At 44.1% G+C, this 15,597-nt stretch overlaps 1 protein-coding gene across 4 annotated transcripts in view; it reads left to right on the top strand.

Annotated features, from left to right (window-relative positions):
* AOAH (acyloxyacyl hydrolase) overlaps window positions 1–15,597 on the top strand; it is a 78,014-nt gene that overhangs the window by 49,980 nt on the left and 12,437 nt on the right. For 3 of the 4 annotated variants that reach the window (XM_080579796.1, XM_080579798.1, XM_080579797.1), the window contains exons 15-20: window positions 3,202–3,252; window positions 5,058–5,094; window positions 6,083–6,157; window positions 11,481–11,653; window positions 14,360–14,418; window positions 14,505–14,564. In XM_080579796.1, the coding sequence (XP_080435922.1) occupies window positions 3,202–3,252; window positions 5,058–5,094; window positions 6,083–6,157; window positions 11,481–11,653; window positions 14,360–14,418; window positions 14,505–14,564 (455 nt within the window). The remainder of the gene's footprint in view (window positions 1–3,201; window positions 3,253–5,057; window positions 5,095–6,082; window positions 6,158–11,480; window positions 11,654–14,359; window positions 14,419–14,504; window positions 14,565–15,597) is intronic. The other variant, XM_080579799.1, reaches the window with a different exon arrangement.

Here is a 15,597-nt window from a genome sequence, read left to right as displayed (position 1 = left end):
ACATCCGTCTGCAAAACTGGAGCAGTCAGTGGTGCAGGTGGCTTTGTGTGCACTTAGACCAGATTTTAAAGAAGTAATCAAGGACACAAAGGTAAATTAGGACAAAACTTAGCACTGTTTTGTCAATAATTAATTTTGTGAGGCTGGCTTAACATCTTCTTCCTATAAAATAACATCCTGTGTTAGCAAGGTTATATGCAGCAGGCCTAATCTACCCAGAAATAAGGAAGGGGTCTTCTTATACGGTACCTCACAGGAAATGTTCATGTAAGTGAAGAAGAGGAAGATTAATACAAGAAATAAAAGGTGGGTAAAGAGACAACTAAACAGAGAAAAGCACTTGGTTTGAGAAAGGAGACATGCTCCTGAGCCCAACAGCAATAGAGATGTCTGAAGGAATGTTAAAATACTTTGGCAATTCAACAAAACAAAGATTAAAAGGGATTACAGTCCTGGTTTTGAATCTTTCAAGGCATAAACACCAGAAAGAGAGAAGAATGGTTTAAACCATGGTTTAAATGGACACTTCTGGTACAAGAGCATGGGTTTTCATTAATCATACCTATATTTGTAGTGGGAACATTAATAAAGGTTACTACCTAAGAGTGAAAACCTAGAATAGCCCTCAAAACAGAGGAGTAGGGGTAAAAAGAAGCCCAGAGCTGTTTCAAGACAGAGTTTGATTAAATCTGCCAAAGTGGTTGCATGAAGGGATGAGAGTAATCTCCCTTTGAAATTAAGGTTTATGACGTTAACTATTGTGTGTCAGATTAAGTGATGTCCCCAACAGTGGATTTAAAAGATACTTGGTCATTCTGTGATTACCACATTGTGTTTGCACTGTATTTAATTTTCATTCTTCAGAAAACTGGCTGCAAAAGTTAGGGAAAATTGGGCGGATAGCTTGGTTTTCTGGGGTGATGATGAGTCATGTTGGCCACAAGTGAGGAGCACTGCTGCACTAGTTTCTAGTGTTATATAGAAATGTGTTAAATGCTGGGGATTAGGTTTTCTGCCAGATTTAGGATCAGAAAGGGTCTGCCCCGACTCCCAGCTCCATGAGCCAGGTCTCACAGGGTTGAAGATGTTGTCCAAGCAGGTAGTATGGTGCAAGGATCCCTTGCAGGCTCAGGTGGGCTTTTTCATCAGAGAGTTCCCCTCAGGTGCCAGCACCTAAACCACTGGAAATGCCTCCATAAACCTTCCTCCTTCCTGAGGCACATGTATTTCTGAAGCTTTCAGTCTTTTTGCACAAATATATGGCAATGTCTTTGGTATTGTGGCTGGCTATGGATACTTCTCACCTCGTCTGTCAGATGCAGGGCACTGGGGTTGGTGGCTTCCATGACCACAGTCCCTCAGGTATCCCTTCTGGTGGGGGAATAACAAAAGGCCAAAAAAGATGAGGTCAACAGTTCTTATCATCTATAGCCAGTTAACCTCAGTGCCTGATACCCTATCACCCTGTTCTGTTCTCTTTAACTTAATAGGAGACGTGCTTTCCCTTCTTCTTTCTTCCCAATTCCCCCCTACATTTAAACCAAAAAAAAAAAAAAGGGGGGGGGGGAGAGGGGTCTTATTGTGTGCATCATTTCTTTTTACACACCTCTCTCTCACGCTTACACTGCAGACACCTGCAGGATATAAAAAGAGGTGAGCCTGTGTCAGGGCAAAAGAATCTGAAAAAAATTACAAGTGATAGAAAAATCCCAGAGTATCTTCCCTCAGTATCTTATCTTAATCATCACATTGACACAGTACTGTAAAGGTTCAATTTTCTTGCCTTGTTTGGCATAATGGTTTCCCAGAATGGGAGGATTTAAATGGGCACTGTCAGTGTCAGTGAAGCTAAAAGCTGACCACCACCCTGACATAGTCGCAGCTGGGAGAGCTTGATTTTCCTCCAAAAATACTGCTTCCCCAGAGAGATGCAATGAAAGGGAGAGGTGCTGGAGCTGGGGGTCAGCTGGGGGTCTGTGGATGCACAGCAAGCAGCTCACACTCCTAATCAACATTCTCCATCAACATTTTAATTTATTTGTTCATTGTTTTCAGCATGGTTTTATTGTTTTGCCTCCTGGCATCTTCACACAGGCTTGCAGACCATGTGTTATTTCTGGTTTTTGACTGACTCAGAGAGATCCTAAGATGTGAGGGACGGGTATGAATGCTCAGGTGTGGGGTCTGAAAGTTCTTCTGAATGTCCTCCATCACCTGTTGAAAACCCCTTGCTTCTATCAAGAAACATCCTGACAGTAAAATCAGTTGCTAGAATATTAAAAAATTAAAATAATAATAATAAAGCATATTAAGTAAATATGGAGAAAGTGAATACCCTATGAATTTCTAAATAACTACAGAACAATTTTGTAATTATCGTCTATGTTTTTCTTGAGATACATGGATACCATATGTTATATCAGAACATGGGTATATTGTATATTTCTTTACTACTCATAGGCTGATCTGTCTCTTTGGGATTCTTGTCCTTGACCAGAAAAATTAAGCCTTGTTAATACATGTCATAGCTCACTAAGCAATCAAGCACCAGATAGCTCATTGTGGCTTCAAAACCAGTTAAGAAATAATATAAATATATATATATATGTATGATATATAATGTATAATATATAATTTCAGCAGTTTTGGAAATTCTAGTCAGCCCAGAGTTCATCTGGGGAAAACTGGAGACTTTTTTCTTTGCATCTTTGCATTTCCAATTGCTTTCACAGCAGAAAGGATCTAAAGATTAGTAAGCAAGAAGCCATTCTCAGCCACGTAGCACTTTTGGTGCTATCTGGACCAAGTCACTTCTGTGCAGGTCAGTACTGCTCCTTGTCAGCAGCTCTGCACACCTCAGAAATATTTCAAGGCTCATGAAATTTGGGTTTATTCACAAGTGGAAGTAAAACCATCCCTGACTCCTCACCAAAACTAATAAATGCCACTGGTCCGAAAAAGTTTGAAAAGTGACAGAGAGGGGGGCAGTAGCGGTCCAGGAGTCGCTGGGAGACATTCAACAGTGCAAGGGTAGCTGAATTTCAAATACTTACTCTGCCTGGTCTCTTCTTTCTCTCTTGAATGTGTTTATCAGAAATTACATCGTGGATCATAAGCACTTCCTTGATGACTCAATTTACCCATTAAAACACTTCTCTAAAAAAGCCCTTCATTTTCTTTATCTTTCAACTTGATTTTTAGCTGTGCCAATGCTTTCCACTGAGATGCCCATAACTACCTACGCTTGTGGAGGTAATACCTATCCAAGAAGAGCCTCTTACCTTTTGTAAATGCGTCTTTAATTTCCAGAGATCCTGAATAATTTATTTGCGCTAGCACTGCAGCCTCAGTCCAGGGAGTGATGCAGCAGAATGGCTTAACAAAGGGACACTGAATTTGATCTGAAAAAGGGATATTAAACAGAAAAAAAAAAAAAATCAGCTAGCAGTGGTTCTGTTCTAAGCCATATTTTCTAAGGACTGTGTGGGGATCTTATTCAGCTGAAAAGAGCTTCTCAACAGGAGGACTGGATTTTGTATGGAGTAGCAGCCCTCAAGAGAGAGGCAACAGAGAGATACGTTCATTTTTAGCTTGGAAGAACTGGATTATTTAAAACATAAATGATTCGTTGATATATGCAGTTGGCATCACTGTCAGCGACAGTAACAAAGGCACCACTATTAAAATGCAAAGTGTATTATTGCTACCTCAGGGGTTTATCTCTTAGATCTTTTCCCGACACCAATCCGGCGGAGATTTAATGATGTTCTGCCCACAACATTCCCCATAAGAGCTGCGGGGGGACAGGATTTTCTCCTCAAAGCAAGCTTCAAGGCACAATGCAGAAAAGAGGAGAAGAAAGACCAGAGTGGAGCTGAGCAGAGAACAGGGGCATAATACAAGAAGAGAAGGAGTGAGAAAAGAGGATAGAGAATGAAGATATTGCAAAATAGAAACAAGTATAGAGCATAAGGCCTGCACCTGAAGTTTGTGTTTCTGTATGCTGCTATGGGGTGGGCTGCTTGCAGTCATGGCCTTGGTCTAATCTTAAACAAAGCATAATTTCTTTTCTGGCTTCTTCTTTGCTGTCACTCTTGCACTGCAGGTGATGGAGTTTGATTTGCATGCTGTGGATAGCTGGGATGTGTATGCACAGCCTTCAAAGTCCCGCTAGTAAATTTTACGCATAAAAGCTTTCCTGATTAAGAAATGCTTCTCTGATTCAAGACATAAATGAAACACGATTGATATTCACAGATGCTTAGGTTTAGCTAGTTCTTTTCCTGGAGGAGGAGAGATTTGCATCCAACCATTTGGGTGAATTGCTATTTAAATGCAGATAATCCGGAGGGCTGCAGCTGGCCAAATACTATTTTTCGTAAGTCTGCCACTGGTGGCAAGAGCAATACAGGCACCCCAATGTTGGTGTATAGTGCCATTTAAGATGCTTTGCAATATCTTTCCCACCTCCAGCTGTCTCTCCAGAAGTGCACAATCTCTAAGGCATCCTGTGTTGTATCTGCCATCCCTGCTGCAGGTGTCCTGGATACTCTGAGATGTCAAAAATGGCACTTGGTGCCTATGTTTAGGGCTTGCATCACTCCCAACGTGACAAAGCTGTGAGACACTTACTCTCTTAGAGGAGTGAGAACAGTTCCCTTTGCAATTTATAGGGAAAGTTAAAAGTAGATTGACTGTTGACAAGTCAGGTTGGCTGGTTTACAAGAGACTACTATGTTCAACAGATGGGAAGAAGCTGCTAGATCTGGATTAAAAGCCAGATCCAAACAACCCAGCACTTAAAAGCATTTGATTTTCTACAGTCTGATATGTGGAACTCATGTGAGAGGCAGCAGGTCACTGGATTTGGCTTTACTTCCTAATGCTGGCACCCAAAAATTTAGAGATGACCTGTTGCTCGATTTTTATTTAATAAAATAAAATAAAATACTCCTACATTCTTAGAAATGTGCAATGAAATTGAGTTTTGCTTTTCATTTTGTTTGTCACTGTAACAGTGTTGTACTATTCCTCTTATTCCCACTGCATGTGATCAGGTGGTTCTTCAAGAAATCTCCTCAATTTAATGAAAAGGTGAGTGTTTGATGGGATTTGAAGACTGACTGCAGGTACAGAAATGTGTCTGGGGTCCTACACCCTCAAATGGAAGAAGCAGAGCCCTGTAATGAATGTGTTATCCAGAAGTGTCTCAAGAAGCAGAGCTTCACTTGGCCACTCCGCCCTAAGTACTGTTGGTCTCTTCTCTGGTATCAACATTCATTAACAGAGGAAAAACTGTTTTCGGATGTGGATGTCACCATCCACAGGGCCTTGACCCTAAGCCAATGGAGTATTTCCAGTGATTTTAGGGAAGAGGCTAAGTTTTTTGGGTCTCCCTGACTCCATTACTCCTGGTTTGTAGCAATGTGGATAGACGCAGGCAGGCCTGCTGTGTTATCTCCATATGGGTATGATTGAGTAGCTACCAGATAGGGAGAGGCAGCAGCTCTCCTTTTCAGATGAATTTGGGTCAGCCATGGGATGGTTGCATTTAACTTAGACTGCTCCATGCTGATGTAGTTCACGTCCTAAGAGATTTATAGTTCTCTGCTGCAGAGAAAGTATTAATGAATCCTTCCTCTCTAGCACTGAACTGCAAGCCACATCCTGATTTGATCTTGAGCCCAATCCTACACATAAACTTAGTTGTCAGCCACACATAGTCTTCTTCTCCCATCTCTAACTAAAAACCTCCTGACTTGATTTATGGCTTTGCCCTGAAATGGAGCTGCTTGATTTGGCTTCTGAATACTGCAAAGATAGAAAACCAGCAAGAAAAACAGTGAAAAAGACAAGTCCATGAGGGGATAAGAGGGACAAGGAAAAAATTAATATGTAAGAACATGGATTAAAATACAAAATTATAGGGAAAAAAAAAGAAAAAGAAAAAAAAATAAAGCCTAGAAGCGTAGTCATCTGAGCATTGGCCAAAATTGAACAAGCTACTTCCAATTCACATGGTGTGTGATTCAGACATTGAGAATATATTTGCCCATTAATATGCTGCTGATTTGCCTTTCAGCTTGGCTAGAAACCAGCTGTTGGACAATCCAGCCATAGTTTTCTATGCTACAATTGGGAATGACGTCTGCAACGGGTAAGGTCTAATCAGTACTAACATTTATATGGTCATAAATTTGGCTTCTTTAGAGTACTCCTGGCTTTTTGGACATTTCTGTCTCATTGCTTTGAGCCTACCCTTAATGGCATTTTTTCTTTGCTGCTGATCTTTGCTTCATTCTTATTTTTCTGCTAAAAATACTGGTTATCTCCTTACCTGTCTCTGTTGTTGACACCTACCTGTCTTTATTCAGAGCTTGTCCGTCTTTCTTTCACAGTGATAAAATGACCAAAGGCATGTTTGAAGCTTAATATTTCTTGCAAAGTAGATGAAATGAAAACAACAGGAGGAAAAAAAAGGAGCATTATGAGCATGTATATCCGTCTTATCCAGTGTACCATCTCCCATCAGATGAGGTAGCGATGAGGTAGAGGTCTACCTTTTCTGAAGAACCATGGTGTGGTCCTCTGTCAAGGTCTGATTTCACCCTGCCTCTGAGCACGCTGCCTGCAGCCTTCATTGTGCTCTCCTAACAGGTTTTTTGTCTTTCTGGCTTTACTCCTGTCACAAGCTCAGCAGGAGAATGAACTGAAGCTTTCCAAACTAACAGTTCTGGCACTACCCATTAACAACGCTCGCAGGGGCACACAGAGGTCACCATTTTGATGCTTCTCTTCCTCCCATAGTGAGAAATCCGCAGCCCAGAAAGTTCACACAAAAGCCACCTTTCAACCAGGCCAATGCACAGCACATCCACGCTCCAGCTTTGATTTTGTAAGTGGTCCAAATGGACACTTTGTCGGCCTAACATTATTTTCACCTTGATGGAGCTTCAGATTGCCTTTTTAGCCAGTGATGTGGTTTAACCCAGCAGACAGCTAAACACCACACAGTCATTTGCTCGTTCCACCTCCCTGCAGTGGGATGGGGGAGAAAATTGAAAAGTGCAAGAATTCCTGGGATGAGATAAGGACCATTTAATAAGGAAGAAAAAAAATAAAGAAAAAAACATATGTATATTAAAACAAGTGATGCACAATGCAATTGCCCACCACCTGCTGATCAATGCCCAGCCATTCTCAGAGCAGCAGCCCCCCCAGATTTATTGCTGAGAATGAGCCCATGGGATATGGGACATCCCTGTGGTCAGTGTGTGTGCCAGCTGTCCTGGCTGTGTCCCCTCCCAGCTCCTGGCGCACCCCCAGCCTCCTCGCTGGCGGGGCAGCACCAGGAGCTGAAACCCTTGTCCCTGTGCAAGCATTGCTCTGCAGCAGCTAAAAGATGGGTGTGTTATTGTTCTTATCCTAAATCCAGAACACAGCACCATAGCAGCTACTGGGAAGACAATTAACTCTGTCCCAGCCAAAACCAGGACAGACAAAGAAATAAATCTGATTAACATGGACACTTTCAAAACACTAAAAACATTTTATTAAATGATGCACATGCAGCTAAGTCTCCTTTCAGAGCTTTTAAAGTCTCACCTGCAAATTGTGTAATTAAGTTGGAGCTATTATTAAGGCTGCCAGGCTTTGCCTCTAAAACACCCCATTTTCAGTGGCCTAAAATTTTGCTTATCAGCAAGTTCACCATTGCACTGAGTGGGAAAAGCAGTCACAGCCATCCCTCCAGGCCTCCTGCTGCCTGCTGGCATGGCTGTCCTGGGCATCTGGTTATCCAGAAGCTTCTGGAGTATTGCTACAACCACCTCCAAGGTGATGAATCCTACTAAAAATAAAAGACTTCAGCGGTGTCTTCTTGCACGCATGGGCCAGGCTCTGTTGAGCATGTATTTCAACTCTGCTGTTTTGCTAAAGTCACTGCTTTTCCCTCTGATTAACCCCCCATGCTGCAGGTTAATCCTTTTGCTTCCCCTGTGTCTAACCCTGCTTTCTATTCTTGCCTAAAGAAAAAGAGAATCTCTCCACAAAATTTAAACCATTTTGGCCTTGCATCATCTACTTGTATGTTCCAAAACAGTATTACTCAAAATGCCGCTTGTTGTTTTTTCCCAGTGCCTATTACCTGGCAGAGACACTCTTGTCTGCTCCAATTCTCTTTGCTGTCTGTTTTTCTCCACAACACCTGTAGCATCAAAAGAAGCTGTGGCTGTGGTGATCCCTGTGACTCCAGCAAGGAAAGGTGCTGCAGCTCCTATAGAAACACACTGTTTCCATCGAGTAGGGTGGGTAGCAGAGAGGGATTTTTGAGGATCCAGTCATTGTCTGGCTCTGATAATACCCACAGAGGTTACAGAGGATGTGGAGCATCTGATGGACCTGACTTTAAACCTAAAGCTAGACAAATAAAAACCTTTTCAAGGACAGCTTTAAAGTGCAGTAATAGAGCCCTTCTGGTCATATCCTGTATTTTGCCTTCAGATGAGAGAGCAATGTGCTGAGCACAGCTTTTAGCCAAAGAATTGTTAAAATGCCAGTATTTCATCCCATGTGAAGAGCGGGTCAATGTGTTACGTGGATGCTCATAGAGGAAAAAGATAATGAAATTGGCAGCATGCGTTGTATGTTCCCAGTAGTCTCCACACTGTGGTGTCCAAACAGAGGGGTTAGAAAAATAAAGACAGATGGCAACGGTATCTCTCAGCCCACTGAGGTGTAAATGTGGGACACATGGACCTGGAACAACAACAAAAAAAAAGCAACAAGAAAATAATGAACACCAGCAGCCCCAGACGCGATGCAGTTACTGTGTGTTAGTTGCATTTGGGGTAAGGCACTGCTTCTCCAGCCTCTCTTTCCCAGCTTTGCAGTTACGTATGTATATGTATGTGCATATGTGCATGCATACATATGGGCACGTGAGCTCTCAATGAAAACCACACGTGCACCTGGTGGCCCCGTATGCCAGTGGCCCAAACACTGGGCATGTTACAGTTGTGATTAGAAAGCAGCACTGAGGATGAAACATGGTCTGGGGAGGATTTATTTGGATTGGTGGTGTGAGACCAGACCTGCCCTGCAGGATGTGGTGGTACCAGGTGCTGGAGAAGGTCTCCGTGCAGCCAAGCACCCTACCATTGATGGCCGTTTGCTTATGTGCTGACACGATGAGTGGTGGCAAACATCAGCTTACAGAGGTCCCAGGTGTGCAGAAGCCATCCCTGTTGCTGCCTCCCTTATTGCACAAGCCAAAATGCATGTACCTACAAGACAGCTTGCTTCTTGGCTGGTTTTAATTTCAAAGCCTGGCACAGAGAGGAAATGTGAAGAAATGCATAGAAACACCTGTGTGACTTCAGCAGAGAATGACAGGAGGTTGTGGAGCTACGAATGTCATATTAATTTCATCTCCTGCTGATGTGTTTGCTTGCCGTAGCGGCCTTACATCAGAGCAGTATTTTGAAATCAAGTGCAGCAACACCTGTAGGCAAAAATGAAGTAATTTAAGGGCAAAACCACAGTCTTATCTCAAAAGTACCTTGCTCGGGTGGCTGTCACAAGCATGAGCTTGAATCTTAATGCTGTTTTTCAGTTCTCCCTAACCAGAAATTCTCAAATGCTGTAGAAGCACATTCTGCATTAAGATAAGTTTCTAGGCCCAGGGAACGTGTCTAATTACTATATTGTATGCAAAATGCAGCAGCTAAAGAACCCCAAATCCTAATTAGGGGAATGCAGTTCTCCCACAGGGAACTCAGTTACCCCAGAGCACAACCATTTCTGGATGTCTAGTCCTCAAGACAAAACAGCAAAGCTTGTGAAGGCTCCTGCTTTCGGAGGGCATTCACCAACAAGCAATCCTGCTTGATTTCCCAACATCTCAGTCATCCCCACACTGAGTTTGCCCTTCTCTTACCCATGGGAAAGCCATAGGTTGGGGGCATGGAACTCAAAGGACTTCTCCAGGGAAAGGTCTCCATCCTCCTGTATCACATGGAAGATTTGAGCATGCTCTTAGGATGAAGGCTTCCCGAAAAAGCCCTTTGTCTCTGAAAACCTTGGTCAAGCTGAGTCGCACCACCACGGCAGGACCAGCCTCATTTCCCCAGCCCTTGGCTCCTGCCGGGACAGGATTACCTCATTGGGAATGTTTTCACCCTCTTCTTCATCACCCTTTGCAGATGCATGGCAATAGCTCTAAGGGGAGAGCACACAAGTGCCCTTTATATAATAAAGTGGTTGTTTCAATAATATAACTAGAGCAGGGTTCTCTAGGTAGCCTGGGGGAGTTTGTTTGTTTTTCTTATACAAGTTGAAATGTATTTCAACTTCAGGATTTTATTTTCCTGCAGCATTTACAGCTATGTGCAAGGGAAGGACAAACCGGAGTCTGGGAGTCTGGATTGGAGAGGTTCAGGCCCACTGGCAAGCTATAAAACATGGGCATTTAGTCCATGTGGGACACTGTCACAGCTCCTGCATCCGAGTGGACATTTCTGAGGACTATTTTAGCTTCAATACCTCCTCCTTCCTCCAGTCTCCTATATTCATTTGGACCCCTCAGTGCTCTCTTGTAGCATGGTGGTAGGAGGTGTACAAGATGTGGGAGGCAAAGCCACCTTAGATATTCCTACCTGGCGTAATTGAACAGGATGTTGAATGGGAGGTACACACAGCAAGTAGTGGGGGAAGCCATCCTTGCATCTGTTCTGGGGCATCCCTCACCCTGAAGCCATGTGTGCAGAACAGCACTGGTTCCCCCAGTTTGAATCACAGAGGCTAAAATAAAATCACCAGGTGCAGTAGCCTGGGGATTCCTTTTCCTGATGAAACTTGGCTTAGACATCAGACCAGTCAAATGGCAGTCCCAGACTGGAGTTTGACAAGTATGCCATGGTCGGTATCTTTGCAATCAGCAAAAAGAGCATGGGCTTTTAATGACTAGAAACTGGCAAGTTTCTGGATTTATAGCAAGTGGCTTGAGATGCTCTGCAACAGCTGCAAAGAGTGAGGCTCTCTAGTGGTTCTACATGGATCTCAGCACCACGAGAAACCAATATAGTCATAGTCTGCTTCATAGCTCCCATTCACCACTTGGTAGTGTAAATAAAGACTAACTCATTTCAAACAATGGGATTGCTCTACCATAAAACTAGGAAGAGAGCTAAGGCTTTTCTCCTGCGTGGAGGTCACTCCACAAAAAAGGGTTGCATGTCTGCCTGTGTTTTTATCAGGGAGAAGGCTTTTCTTTGTTACACTGAGGGAGATTTCTGCATCACTTTTTGTTTTGGCAATAAGAACAAGAGATTAAAGCACATTAGCATCACTTCTATGAGGTTTTATTTAGCTAACCTAACATGTAAGAACAGAAGACAAGAAAACACTTTAATTTCAGGTGCCTGTTTGGTGGCACTGTATTACCTGACACAATGTCCTGTTTGTGTCCTCTCCTTCTGCAGGAACCATGACACCCTGGCTCACATGACAACCCCCAAAGAAATGCTCTCCAATGTCATACAAGCTCTGCGTTACCTGGACTCACGGCTTCCAAACGGCAGCCACGTGATTTTAACAGGCTTGGTGGATGGACGCTTCCTCTGGGATAATCTGCATGACAGATACCATCCTCTAGGTAAATATGAGATGTTGTGGGGTCCTCTCGGCTATCTGCCCGCTCGTGTTTCCTTCTCTCCCTGAATAATTTATGGATCTGTTGACATATTTCAAGCAAACCTGACAGAGTGGAGGAGATCTGGAAAATATGAGCTGGATATTGGCTGTACAGTAGAAGTAAGAGAGTCACCCCCAGTGCAGAATAGAGTACCTAGAGCGCAGATCCCTATGGTGCCCATGCCCCACCCCCCCACCCCCCACCAGCCAGACCCAATCAGCTCCAAACCAGGCTCAACATATGCTGTGGATGTGCAAACAAGATGTTCTGCTTTAGTCCTGTCCCAAAATTGTGGCCAGCCTGACCATGCTTCATTCTGGATCTTGTTACAGGTGGAGCTTGATATCTGGTGAGCAGCTCCACTCACTGACCGATGGGTGTCTTGATAATGCTGGGTGTGGACTGGGACAGAATTAATCCAGGGAGTTGCAAAAGACTGAGCAGATGCTAAAGGAATAAATTTTCCACAAGCTCTGGGTGTCTGGCACCTCCTACGCTGCATACAGGTGTAACAACTGAAACATCACTCCTTGTATAGGCACGTCTTGGGTCTTTCTCTCAGAGTGCAGTTTCCGTAAGGTTCTTTGAGGCAGTGTTTGCAGGGATTTGGAGGCTAACTTTGGGAGCCTATCTCCTCAGAGCACACTGAGAGCACATGCAGAGAAGCTGCATGTCTGACCATTGACTGACCACTTGCTCATGCTATGTCAAACAGCAAAGAGGAACATCATCATGGTGGAGTTGCATTAACACATGACAATACCAGACATCCTGCACTGTGGTTAGGCTGGTGTCTGTGTCTCTGGGGTCAGTGTGGGCACATTTCCATGGAGAATTGGGACATTTATGGGGTGGCAGGTTTGGAAACTTGTTCGAGAACCCCTTCTCTACAAATTCCTACCACCCCAAAGTCAATAAAGAAAGAATGTGAAATATTTCATCCTGCTAGCAAAATGTGTTTTTATACAAGCAAGTATGTTCGACATTCTCCATTTTAGTGTAGGCATAAAGAACCAACGAGGCCATTCTGCTGTCAAGTTTTAGACCAAAAGCATGTTCCTTTTGTCTCTGGGTAAATGAATCTCCCATGCATCTAAGTGGGAAGTTGTTGCCATATTAGTCCTCATCAGTAAATGGAGAGAGAAAGAGAAGCTAATGCACATCATTAAAATGGTAGATTACATCTTCAGATGAATTTGGCAACCACAGGGTATTAGAGCTTTGAAGAAGCACTGTGCCTGGTTTCCCAAGGTTAATCATTGCCAATGGCCCCATAGATTCTTCTTAATATTCTACATGTTATTTTATCCCTCTAAAGTACATGCCTCTTAGGAAGTCTGAGGTATCCATTTCTGCTGTTTTCTTGATTCATCGTCACATTTTCTCTAATAAGCACTGTATTATTATGAAGTGAAAGCAGAAAAAAAAAAAAAACCAACAAAAAACTCCCATCCCTTCTGGCACAGAGTGAGCCTGTGATAATTATTTTTCAGTCACATAAACGCACTTCTTTGCTTGAGTGCATGTTTATCACATGGGCAGTTCCTCTACTGGATATCTAATTATCAGAGCTAACACGTAGCATTTTTGGCACAAGCCAAACCAGGAGCGCTTAGCTATACGACCAGTTGGCAATTTTTCAGAGGGCTTCATTCGCCTTGGAGGGAACCGATTAATCCTAAGCAGCATTCTGCAGCAAGATATCACTTCTGGCAGATCCTCTGATGGGTTGTGAGGAGGTTTCCCTGCTTGGCAGCCAGTCAGGCACCACCAGACATCGCTCTGGGTTTCAGCCAAAATACCCACCTGGGCTCACGTCAGCCAAACCCATCAGCTGCTGCAGCCCTTTGCTCCCCATTCCCCCCCACAGCCCATCTCAGAGCCTGACACTTTGGGGCTATGTGGGTCTGGGACATCCCCACCAACCCTTGATCTCTGAGGTCCCCAATCATTTCCGTGGGGAACGGATACTGCTGCAGGGTGAGATAGGCAGGAGTTGCACCTGTATTGTGGAGATCCTACAAAGCAGCCCGAGGAGCCTGTTTAATTTGGGTGATATCATACTCTGCAGTTCCTGAAACAGCAATGACAAAAACTACAGGTTTCAACACTGCAAAAATAATGAAGTCTGATGGGATGCTCAGTGTGCCACAAACTCAGAGAACTGAGTGTCCATTTAATCTCCATCCTGGCTGTAGTCACCAAAGAAGCAAAAGAATTGATAAAATGGGTATTTTTCTTAACAAGCAAGGTTACTGTGCAGCATAGTGAATTTCAGGGAATGTCAACCGGGTGTTTAACTTGGTGCTTGAATTTGCTCACCCACAGAAAAGTATCCATGTCCCTCAGTGACAGCAAAATTGTTTCTCCCTTGTAAGGCTGTCCTCTCTGAGATAGATGCAAAGCTTGGGGTACACACACTCACCTTCAGCCTTCCTTTTGGCTGTGCAATGGCTGTGTTTTGTTCGGAGACTGAGATGTGCAAATGGATGGCATACCAGTCAGCACCTCCCAGACCCACAAGGGTGGTCGTGGTGGGGCTCCCAGGGTGCCTCTCCCCAGCTGGGGCTCTGATGCATGGGGAGGAACACGTGTAGCCACAAAAAAAAGTGATGGTGGTGCATTTGGCCATTGGCCATGCAGAGCTTTCTTCTCTGTGTTTTGCAGGGCAGCTGAACAGAGACATCACCTACAGCCAGCTTTACTCTTTCCTCAACTGCCTCGAGGTAAGGTCTGCCTTAGGAGCATCCCTCTGCTCTCCTCTGCTCTCCGCCTGCCCACTGATAATGTGCTGTCTCCTCTGCCCACCTAGGTGAGCCCCTGCAATGGCTGGCTGACTCCCAACGAGACCCTCAGGAACCTGACCTCAGAGGTAAGGAGGAATACCAACTCTGCGGTGGTTGCAGAAATCCACCCTCTTGCCCCTGTACGTTTTATAGAATGATAGGATTATCTAGGTTGGAAAAGACCTTCAGGATCATCAAGTCCAACCACAAACCTGACCTGCCGAGTCCCTTCACTCAGCCATGCCCTTGTGCTGTATCCACACAACTCTTAAACACCTCCAGGGATGGAGACCTCACCTCTTCCCAGGGCAGGCCCTTCCAATGCCTGACTGCCCCCTCCATGTAGAAATTCTTCCTAAATACAAGATGTCTTGTGTTGTACATCAAAGTGTCTTCACTGAGGAGCACAGGACCCCCCAAATCCTTTCACAATAGCCAGAACAGATAAAAAAGCCTTGTGTAGATGTAAGACAACAAAAGGCATGGTTTAGATGTAAGACGACAAAAGGAATATGCAACAATTCCATGTCAAGAGAAAGTTTAAATTGAGTCTATGTAGTGATATAGTTTTTGCTTTAGTCTTTTATATGATTAATGGTTTCTTGGCCTAAACCTGATATCCCAAATGCAAGACATCAGCTCTTTTTTTTTTTTTTTCTTCCAAAGCTGTGGAAACTTCCATGCCCACCCTTTGAAACACCTCGCAGGCTCTCAGAGCAGCACAGTTAAGCTGCAGGCTTTCTAAATGAGCTCCTGTGGTGATCCCTCAGCTGTCCAAATTCATTCCTGGGGAATGTGATCTCCCTTAGACAAAAAACGTTCAGGGTCCTGCTCTTTGAGGTGAAAATGTGCCTGGTGAGGAAGAAACTGCTTATGGAGAAGGTAGTTGCTAGCATGGAGTGTTGATGGCATAGATTTTGCTGGCACCAGGAGCAGCCCCTGCGAGCAAGATCCTGGCCTGGTCTCTGTCAGGGCTTTGTGCTGATCTCCCTTAGGCACATTGCTGTGGCCTTAATCACCAGGTGGTACAGACAGGAGCACACAGGCAGCAGGCAGGAGTGGGAGCAGCCGGACATGGGTGTCCTTTTAAACTGTCCTTTTAAAAATCTGGCGGCACAT

This window comes from Anser brachyrhynchus (assembly GCF_964034855.1).
Source record: "Anser brachyrhynchus genome assembly, chromosome: 2".
Classification (NCBI taxonomy): domain Eukaryota; kingdom Metazoa; phylum Chordata; class Aves; order Anseriformes; family Anatidae; genus Anser; species Anser brachyrhynchus.
The sequence above is the reverse complement of the archived record's forward strand: the minus strand, read 5'-3'. Positions and strand labels throughout refer to the sequence as shown.